General features: G+C 34.0%; 2 protein-coding genes across 2 annotated transcripts; both read left to right on the top strand.

The window, feature by feature from the left end:
* Positions 1–2,260: 2,260 nt before the first annotated feature.
* On the top strand, positions 2,261–4,160 carry LOC106770624 (DNA damage-repair/toleration protein DRT100-like). The gene is made up of 2 exons (XM_022784826.1): positions 2,261–3,979; positions 4,125–4,160. Exons 1-2 carry the CDS (start codon positions 2,261–2,263, stop codon positions 4,158–4,160), a joined length of 1,755 nt encoding a protein of 584 aa, XP_022640547.1.
* Positions 4,161–6,348: 2,188 nt separating this feature from the next.
* On the top strand, positions 6,349–8,702 carry LOC106771102 (multifunctional methyltransferase subunit TRM112-like protein At1g22270). Its single transcript, XM_014657006.2, has 2 exons — positions 6,349–6,493; positions 7,969–8,702. The coding sequence occupies exon 2, from the start codon at positions 8,016–8,018 to the stop codon at positions 8,382–8,384; it is 369 nt and encodes a 122-aa protein (XP_014512492.1). The 5' UTR covers positions 6,349–6,493; positions 7,969–8,015; the 3' UTR covers positions 8,385–8,702.
* Positions 8,703–11,387: the final 2,685 nt, after the last annotated feature.

Here is an 11,387-nt window from a genome sequence, read left to right on the forward strand (position 1 = left end):
TGAAAATGCATGTGGTAATCGTTTACCATGAGGTGGTAAACGATTACGCGAATGAATTGGGCATTTTGTACAGAAACTCCTTCACAGGGCACCCAATTTTTGTACACAGGGCACCATTGGGTCAAATCTTCACTTTTACAGTAATATGGTTTGTTTTTTGATCATTTTGGCTTAAAATATGGGAAAATAAATAACAATATGGTGATTTAATANGTATGACATTCAGTCCAAATAACATTCAACATTTATATTATTAGAAAATAAACAAGTACATTATTTGGTAACATATAGTCATTACAAGGATGAAATGTCACACGCAAATTGGGTTGTTGAAAATACAACTACACCCTTTCATGAAAACTTCTACGGTATTGTCATGGTTGTGATGTTGAACCTCAAAGACAAGAACGTCTCCTTCCTTCAAGCCATATTGCCTGCAAAAATCTTTCCAACCTTTTCCAAACTTTGTTGAATTTCTTGAATGTGAAACCAAGACCTTGCACATGATGCCGTCGTTATGACCAAGAAGCACAACCTCTGTGAAGCCTCTGTTCCTGATTTCATTCGCAAATGCTGTGCGCAAGTNCTGTTGAATGTTGATGATTAAGTCATTGACATTCAGAAGTATTAATATTGATGAACTGTAACATAAACAACCATCAACAAACATCAACAAACATCAACAACCATCAACAAACATCAACATTACTCAAATATATCCAACAAAAAATTATAACAGAGTTCAAAATACTTACATCTCCGGTCCTCAATATTTGTTCTATTGTTTTCTTCCTTGCATTTAACGGTTGCCAACTCCTAATCCGTGGGAACCTCCTGTGACTTGGGAACCTCCTGCATCACCCATACCCATGCCAAAAAAAACGCAATTTTTACATCGAATGTAACACTTACTTTTGGTTTTGGGGTTGCCATTGGACCTACACCAAAACAACATTTACCACAACATCGTTACACTTTGTCAATGAAACACAAGTTAATGAAGCACAGAAGAAGAGGAAAGCGACAAACCACTTACCAAAGTAATTGTTGCCGCTACACACCACCACCACGAAGCACACACAAAGGGCTCTTGAAAAAAATTACCACTGTAGCAAAACGTCTTGGCGAGACGAGACCCACACCACACCGAGACGAGACCCACACCACACCGAGACGAGACGAGACGAAACGACTACACAGAGAGGGCTTTCGATGCACCCAACACCGAAAGGGCTTTCAACGCACCGAGAGGGCTTTCAACGCACACAACACCACACAACAATGGTCGAACAAAAGAGGGTGTTTCAAGGCACACAATGGTCGATTGGAAGAGACCAACAAGGAGAGCGCGAGAGAGACGAAGGAAGACCCTGTTTCATCAAAAGCACCGAGAAATAGAAAAGAAACCGCGAAATTGAAAATAAATCTAATTTCATTCCAACTTTGCCCTTCCTTCAGAATTAAAAAGAATATATTTTTTAAAAGAAAAACACCCAATGACACATTGACACCTGTCCAGTGTCAAAGTAGTGTCAAATAAGGGTGTTGAAATATCATTTCGCCTACAAAAGCAATGTACTTGAGAGGAATTGTTTAAAGCGACTAACCAAAAATGGTTAGTGTTTGTTGCACATGTTTCAAATAGTCAAAAACAACGTGAATAACAAATGTAAAATGAATCCTATACTTAATAGACACGATATGTTACCATTTTTCTCATTAACTTTCTTTCCAAAACTAGTCAAAAGTAACACTGTGAAGTACCTCTCAGAAATAAATTGAGTTTTCAGTGTGAAAGGTTAGAAAAACAGAGAAAAAAAAATGCTTTGGTGTAGGTTTCATTGAATTACTGCTAACTCTATAATAGAGGTAGTACACACTTATGAAAAGATAATAAAACTGTCTTATTTAACCAATAATCAATATGTCTTATTTCTTTTTATTTTTCTTTCATGAATCACTATTTTATTTTGCTTCATCTTTCATGTCTCATGTTGACAAAAATAAACACTTACCTTTTATCAAGTAAATATACATAAAAAATTTAGAACAAAAAATTCTGAAGTATTGACCGGTATGGTATGGACACCACCCGATGAAATTTCTTTGTACAACTCGTTAAAATACATTTTGGTAAACATAATTTTATTATGGATAATAGTAATGATTATGAAGACTAACTTTCACTTGTATAAATATGTTACTCTGAATGAAGTTGAAGTCCATCCCTCCTACCTTGCCTTTTCTTTCTCTCCTAACCATGGATACATCTTCTTCTCCATATGCATTCATCTTTGCATGTTTGCTATGCACAATGATGTTTCATGCTGGCACTTGCAACTTCAATAATCGCTGCAGCAAAAAAGATACACAAACTCTCTTAAACTTCAAGAAAGGAGTCATGGATCCATCAGGCGTACTTTCTTCATGGTCCACTCAACAAGATTGTTGTGAATGGAGAGGAGTTAAGTGTGACACAATCAACAGTAGAGTCACTCAGCTCAGTCTCCCATGTTCTACAAGTCTTCCTAATTATATTGAAAAAGAAGATAAATCACACTGCCTCACAGGTACCTTTTCCCTTTCCCTGTTAATGGAGTTGGAATTTCTAAACTACTTGGATTTGAGAAATAACGACTTCTTAGCTATCCAGTTTGATTCTGTGCATAATCAGAATTATTATAACCTATCTGTATCTATCCGTCCTCGGCAATATCTCAACTCATCAACTCTTCGTCATCTTGATCTGGCTCTTAACGAGAATCTTGTCATAAATAGTCTTCAATTTCTTTTTCGCATCCCCTCCTTGGAATATCTTCAGATCAGTTTCGTTGATCTTCACATGGAAACTAACTGGCTTCAAATAGTCACCACGCTACCATTGCTTTCAGAGCTCTACATGAGTTATTGCCAACTTAAAGATTTGAGTCCATCTCTTCAACATGCTAATTTTACTGCACTCAAAATTCTTGATCTATCAGGAAATAAATTTCACTCAGAGTTGCCTAAATGGTTATTCAATCTTAGTTGTGGTCTCTCTGATGTTTTTCTTGGGTCATGTTCTTTAACAGGACAACTTCCTAAGGTATTGTTAAATCTTCAACATTTGGAAGACCTGCATTTGGAAAACAATGACCTCAATGGATCAATACCAGATTGCATAGGTGAACTTGACCATCTACAATATCTTTTTCTCGGAGGAAACATGTTTTCTGGATTTATTCCCAAAAGTTTGGGAAATCTATCATCCTTAACTTACTTGAATGTTGAGTCCAATCAATTCACAGGAGTTGTGTCAGAGAGAAATTTTGCCAAAATGTCAAAATTAAAGAACTTGGATATATACTCTTCACCACCATTAATCTTTGATTTTGACTCCCACTGGATTCCACCCTTTCAACTTGAGAACCTAGGGCTCTCATTTTCAGGTCCCCACCTCCCTGCATGGTTATATACTCAAAGATCTATTCAAGGTTTATCTATTTATGGATCATCGTTTCAGGCCCCAGACAAATTTTGGAATTTTGTGTCAAGGGTGTCCGAACTTTCTTTAGAAGATAATTCGATAGATGGGAACCTATCAAACATATTGTTGAACTCTACAGTGGTACGTTTGTCATCAAATGGTTTGAAAGGTTCCCTGCCTCGATTATCCTCGAATGTAGCTGTTGTCGGGTTATCAAACAACTCATTATCAGGAAGTATCTCTCCCCTCTTGTGTGATCATAAGATGCTGAATGGGAAAAGCAATTTGGTGTACTTGGATATATCTCTGAATCATTTATCTGGAGGTCTTACAAGTTGCTGGGAGAACTGGAAATCATTGATTCATGTTAATTTGGGAAGCAATAATTTAACTGGCAAAATACCCATATCAATGGGTGTGTTATCTAATCTTGCCTCGCTACATCTGCATGAGAATAAGCTCTACGGAGAGATTCCTCCATCGCTACAAAATTGCCATATACTGATCTTCAATGTTCGTGAAAATAACTTTACAGGAAATATACCAAATTGGATACCGCATGCTGCAAAGGCTCTCCAATTAAGATCCAATCATTTTAGCGGTAACATCCCAGCACAAATCTGCCAAATGTCTTCCCTCTTTATTTTGGATATTGCAGATAACAGAATCTCAGGACACATACCCACCTGCCTAAGTAATATCACAGCCTTAGTTGTCAACAATGCTTCCCACAGGGAGTATTCAACAACCCTACATTACAGTTTCTCAAATAGAAGTTTTTACTTCTTTAGAGAAAGTCTTGAGCTGGTTGTAAAAGGCCGGGTATTAGAATATGACAATAACTTGAAATTTATGAACTTAATTGATATGTCAAGTAACAATTTATCTGGAAAAATTCCTGTCCAAATGTTTAGCCTCTTGGGATTGTGTTCCCTGAACTTGTCGCACAATAAATTAACAGGAAAAATACCTAACGAAATTGGCAACATGAAAAATTTGGAATCCCTTGATTTTTCTATGAATCAGTTTTCGGGTGAAATTCCTCAGGCCCTGTCCAAATTGTCCTTTCTCAGTTATTTAAACCTGTCATTCAACAATCTCACAGGTAGTATACCATCAGGCACACAACTTCAGGGATTTAGTGAACTCAGCTACACAGGCAATTCTGATCTTTGTGGACCTCCACTTACAAAAGTATGCTTCAAGTTGTCAGATAAAGACAGAAAGCCAATAAATGAAGATGGAGATGAATCTGAATTTTTTCCATGGTTTCATATTGGTCTAAAATCTGGATTTGTGACAGGCTTTTTGGGAGTTTTCTGTGCCATTCTCTTAAATCGAAAATGGAGAGAAGCTAACGTCAAGTCTCTTAATGACTTAAGAGACCGACTTTGTGTCATGGTTGTCAACAATATAAACTCCTTCTGCTAAACATGGCCATAGAGGTAAGTAAAACCTTTCAGTCGAGATTTCATTTGATTTATGTGAGATCGTTTTTGTATTATAGGATATTTTGATGCTGAGTATTTTCTTTTTATGAAGCCCTTACATAATAACATTTACAAGCCGTTGCTGTGTCAGAATTTATGAGAACAATAATGCTTTTATTTTATTATTATCTTACATCTTTTGGTGTTTCTCATTCTTTATAGGAAATATACAGTTTTTAACATCAATACAAGCCAAAAGTGGATTATTCCTTATAAAATAAAAAACGTTAAAACATCAATAAAAGCCGATCTCTTAATAATCAAAGTGTGTGTTCTTTTGAATTGATTCACTCTTTAGACAAAACATCAGTAGATATTTTGTTTTCTTTTGTAGTAAATTTAAGACTATGGAGAGTGCGGAAATGCAAGAAGATCCGTCCTTTCATCCCATCTCACGTGTTGATCAAGAAGAGATTTGTGAGTGACATTAGTCATTTGACAAAATTACCATGTGTAACACTGTCTTTACTTTTTCTCACTTATTGTTCTAAGAGATTCTTGGACTACAACTTACCTCTCTTTCTTACGCCACATTTACTATTAATTACATTTAAGAATGACTTAAATACAATTTTACTTTTTTTTTTTAAAATAAGTTCCTGATTTTTGTCAATTTTGATCACTTTGATCTTTTTTACAATAGGACAAAATAGATACTGTTAATGTTAATAATTGTACCATTGTTACAAGGAAAACATGGTTTTATACATTCCTTTAGGTGAGACACATGTTAATATTTTTAATTAAGTTTATGTTAATTAACGAGTGACTGTTATATAATTATCGTGTTTACCTGTTTTAGTGTCTTAAGAAATGTGAGATTAAAAAGTGCAAGATTTTATTCTTAATTATGAATAAAGTCAATTATCATTATATTAGCCATAACACTATTTATATTAACTATAAAAATATAAAATTTGAATACTCGGTAAATCAATAAAATTTAACGTTAAATTTACGATATACTTAGAAATTTAATTAAGATTTAAAATAAAATTATCAATAAATAATGTATCACCTCAATGATCTTTTTATTAAATTTTTCATCAAATTATTTTCGTTTAAGAATCTTATTTTTCCGAATTAAAACTAAGTTTAAAAAAAATATTATATTGAATCATTTAACACAATGAGAAATTAAACATTTTAATAATCATGACTTTCAAACTTAATACGATAATAATTGATATGGAACGTCATATAAGATTTATATTTTGAATCCTCTAAAAATACTCATAATAAGAAAAAGACTCTGCTATTATTTCTAAAAGGCCAAACTAACATAAATTTTAAATCGTAAAATATTTTTAAAAATTTAATAATCTAAATAAATCTCGAAAATATAGCAAAAAATAAGTGTATTTTTATATTAAAATAAGAATTCCTATCTCCATGGTCTTTTAAAGAACATAGATTACCTCGTTACCCATATACCCATACCACCTCGCCGCCGCACAGAGCCGTAGTGCGATTTTGGAGCTCGCAACGCTACCGCCAACTTTGCTGTCAACGCCCTTCGCCGTAGCGTAGCCTTCAGGTACCTCTATTTCTCTTTCTTGTTTCGCAGGAATCTCTTTCTCTTGTAGGGTTCAGGGATCATAGTTCAATACTTCGTGCACGAATTAATCAACCGAAAGAGGACAAGAAAATACCTAAATTAGTGGCTTTCCTTTTTGTCTATCTAAATTAATGGGTTCAAGATTTTGAAACTTGAAAATAGTGATAGACGAGTCTGTTCCCTGTTAGCTTTGATACTTGTGCTGTTCTCCACTTTTACTGCGTACGGTCTTGTAAATTAAATCGTGAAAGGTGATTGCATGCTGACCAATTCCGTATTTTGTAAATTGAACTCTATCAATTTTGTTTGATGAAAGTCTGCATCATTGCTTTGTTTATTCTGTTTATATACCTTCTTAAACGTTAAGTGGACTGAGAAGTTTGATCAGATTGTGTATACTTTCAAAGTGGATTTTGAATATGGACCTATTGTTACGGACAGTATGATTCTGTGTTGGGATTTTAATGCATCTGTAGACTGAGCGGAACATTTAGCTAGAATTGGACTGGAATATGCTTTGGATGTGTTCTGGTCTAGAGTTTGGAGATTATGAACAAAAGAACAAGAAAATGAGTAGTTCGATTCAAAAGATAAAGGGAATTGTATCTTTTACTATAATATCTTCTAAATTATGGTAATCTGTTATACAAAACCTCCTAAGAGTCTTGAACCAATAATTTTGTTCTATCTTTAAAACTCTCCAATCAGCAGAAAGGAGGTACCACATGTGTTTGGGTCGATCCATGGCCGCTTTATTCATTTTCTGAAACAAACTTCAGTATAGGGTTGGTCTTCGGAGTGTTATCTTTCTTTTTTCGGATTCGGGTTCAACCTTCCGGTCGGACCTGAGCAACCGGGATGGTACAGGATGTATTAGGTTGGTTCTCTTGAAATGCAACGGAATTAAAAAACAGAACGAGCATAAGTAAGGAATTGGGTTGGTATAAAACAATAATAAACTTTGTCGTACAAGTTACTTTGAAAGCGGTGCTGTTCGATGCAGTAAGTGGCCTAGTTTCTCTGGATAATCTAGATAGTTCTTAAGTAAATTTAATTCTATCTACCCTCTCAGATGTTTAAGTTGCGAGTTGTTACGTGGCTACGTGAAAGAAATTCATGATGCTATGTTTATCGTAAGGTTGTTATGACTGATTGATTGCTAATATGTGATAACAATGGCCACTTAAGTGATACTTGCATAAATTGGTTACTATAGATTTTCTTAAGGATTTATTTTAAAGAAAATTAATAATTTAGCAGTGGTGATAAAACTTGTACTTTGGTAAAGAATTTTTTCCTTCTTTTTAATTGCATTTATTTTTATTTTGCTTATATATTTGATTTGTTCAAACTTCTAACCCCGTGAAGAAGCAACGAAACCGAAAACAAACTTGATTCACTGGAATTAGTAGGGATGATGCTTGATTGTGTTTATTTGTATTTTGAATTTGTAGGGCTTAGTTTCAAGTGTTGCTGGTGATATTCTGACTTGTACGTAAAGATGAGACTGCTAACACATAACATGCTGTCATCGAACATAAAGGGTGTGGTGAATGGATTCCCATTGCGCATTGAAGCAGAGAAAGTGGTGGAAAAGACTGTGGAAATGAATAGCGAGTTTCTGAAAAAGATGTTTGAGAAGGTTGATTGGAAAGCTTTTGTTGATGCATCACGGGCCATGGGATACACTGAACTACCTGAGGAGGTCGACTCTTCCATTCTGGACTCTGATGAATTTCTGAACAGGTTTCACCATGCTCTCTTGGAACTCCACCTTGAGGAAGGGGCTCTTGTTTGCCCTGAGACTGGACGACGTTTTCCTGTTAACAAGGGCATTCCAAATATGCTTCTTCACGAGGACGAGGTCTGAGTTTTGTTGTTATTCATAACCTCTACCTGTTTAGTGGCACTCGTTTTTTGGACACTATAGTTAAGAATGCTGGTAATGGAACTGCAGACTTTAAAAGATGTGGCTGTCAAGTTTACCTTCTTTTTACCAACGCATGATGTATCCTTTGGCTGGGCTGTACTGGATAGTTTGACTATTCCTGAATGCAGGTTGCATTAAACTGCAGCATTAGAAATTAGCTTAAAAAATTTCTTTACATGCTTGTGTTTTTTAGTACTATTTACTGCTTTTTGTGTTGATGCTAATGCCTATTGATTGGAGTTTCTTCCCTTTTGATCATGTCATCCCCAAAGGCATAATGCAGTGACAGTTTTGCCTGAATGCTTCTTCATTTCTTTAATCGCTCTTTATGAAAAAGCATCTGCTGGATTTTTATTGAAAAAAAAAATCAATGAAGTGGTTTATTGCTTAATAGTGAAAGCTTTCATTTTATAAGTATCATTATAATTTTGTAATTGAAAATGAAAAATCCATATAGAGATAGGAAGAGTAAAAGACAAAACGTAGAAATGAATATATATGAAAATATACCCAAATAATAAGAAAAAAAAAACACACACTCCTTTCCACTATAAAATGGGTGAAATTAAATTTATCAGTAATTGTTTCTATTTTTGAAATTATTTTAAGTATTTTAGAGATTAATATTTTTATTTTTATTTAGTTATTTATCACTTCGGTAATTAATGTTTGGAGAGAGAATTCTGTAATTTGTGTTTATCGTACGTATTCTCTTATCTGAATAAAAAATAGTTTATTCAAAAAATATTATTAGTTTATCATATTAATTATAATATTTATCATTTTTCTTCAAAAAATATTAATTAGTTAAGATTGTTTGAAGAAACACTTACGCAGTGAACAGATAACATTGTTCAAGCGAATTTGAGAGTTCGGATGAATTTTGAAATCGTGTTCGCTTGAGCCAATTTCAGAGAGCGGAAATGCGCTGATTTGATTGGATGTTCTATATTTTGCACTGTATCGTGGATCTCTCTAATATGTAAAGATTTGAGCTGATTTCTACTTAAAATACCTAAATGCCCTCTGCCAATCTTAAAAATTTCAACCCATTTTAATAATAAAAAATCCTAATATTAAAGTAAATAATAAAAGACCAAAACGCATGCAGAAATGGGGGGGAAGAAGTTTGCGGTGAAGGAAGGGAGCCTTATCCGGATACAGTGTTAACGTATCCGGATCCACGTTTTGAAGAAGAATGGAGAGGGATCCTTATCCGGATACAAGTTCCCGTAACCGGATCCGGGAAACGTTCTGCAAATGGTACCTTATCCGGATACGGTATTGCGGTATCCGATCCCACGTTCCGTTTTTGGATGGCAGGGGCTGTTTGCGGTGGCAGTCACCGATTGCCGGTGGTTTCAGACTTTGCTCCGTCGCAACAATGAAGATTGAAGATGTGTGATATCATGTTGAAATCCATGCAGCGTCCATTATGAGGAGGAATTTGGTTGTTGCGTGAATGGAGGAATTCAAAAGGGGGTAAGAGGTTGGTTGGAGATAATCGGAGATGATGGTGATTTGTGGATGCCGGTGTGGTTACAGTTGTGGAGTGTGTTGGCCGGAGAGTAATTGGCAGATGTTGTTGGGTTGAATGCAGAGGATGGGTTGTCTATTGATTGAAGGGACAGTGAAGTCTGAGATGAATTTTTGGTGGTGTTGAGGCGGTTAGTGATCATTAGAGATGAAGAACTGATGCACCCCATTAGAACCTCTGTGATTGTTGGCATTTTAAAAATATATTACATTTTAAAAAATATTTATTTTACTATATTATAATTTTTATAATATTTTAAAAATTAATTTTAATTATTATTAATTAATTTCCTTTCTTTATTAACATTTATACATTTAACTATAACATTAAAAAATAACATTTTATATTACTAAAATAATTAGGGACATTTTGGTAATCTTTCATTTCTATCAATTAAACAAATTTTTTAATTCTATCACATCAATCAAATCCTACACTAATTCTTACAAACTTTACCCTCAAATCCACTCTCAATTACCCACAAATCTACTCAAAAAAACAACAAAAAAATTACTTTCAAATCCACTCAAATCATCTCCCCCAAATCATCTCCCTCAAATCCATTAAAAAGAACACAAGCTTAATCTGAAAGACAATTTAAACAGATCTATGTTAACAAATTATTTTCAGTAAGTAATAATTGTAAGTACATATATGAATTGATAAAAAGGATAGACAAATGAGAATTTTACTGTGTATTCTAGTTTGTATATAAGAGCGAATTAATATAAGATATTTTATCGGTTATGACAAAACTCAAAATAATAAAAAAAGAAAAAAAGCATAACTTTTTCGTTAGAAAAGTTAATAACTAATAACAAATGTAATTCTATTGGTGATTTGTAATTGCTAAAAATGTCGTTATTCTATTAGCTGAAGGAAATTGATAATTTTGGGAAGACAGTTTTGTTTGACTGTAACACTAATTACCCTGCAGCAATCTTAACAATATTACACATCCAACCATTCATATAAGGTTATTGCTTGTACACTCTATCAAATTTCTGTCTCACCCCATCAACAGTGGGATTTATCCTACATTTACATTCTGTTATAATACTGAATTAAACTACTTTGATATTTATGTTTTAATTGAAATTTAAATATTAATTATAAAATATAACTTGATAGAGCTATTAATTTACATACTATCGCTGTAGAGAGGAAGACTTTGATTTTTGAAATTTCTCACTCCATGTGACTTGGGCATCATAATAAATGAGGTTTTAAGGATTGAAATTTCTCACTCCATAGTGTGGGGAACATATTCTGTCATGCGCGTACAAATACAGGGAGATTGAGCTGCACAAACAGTTGCAATGGTAATAATATTTTCTCATTCATCCTGTTATCCAGATATGAACATGAAAAATGATATTTTGACCGACACAAAAATTTTGTATTCA

The sequence above is a fragment of the Vigna radiata genome, chromosome 8, assembly GCF_000741045.1.
Source record: "Vigna radiata var. radiata cultivar VC1973A chromosome 8, Vradiata_ver6, whole genome shotgun sequence".
NCBI classification, from domain to species: domain Eukaryota; kingdom Viridiplantae; phylum Streptophyta; class Magnoliopsida; order Fabales; family Fabaceae; genus Vigna; species Vigna radiata.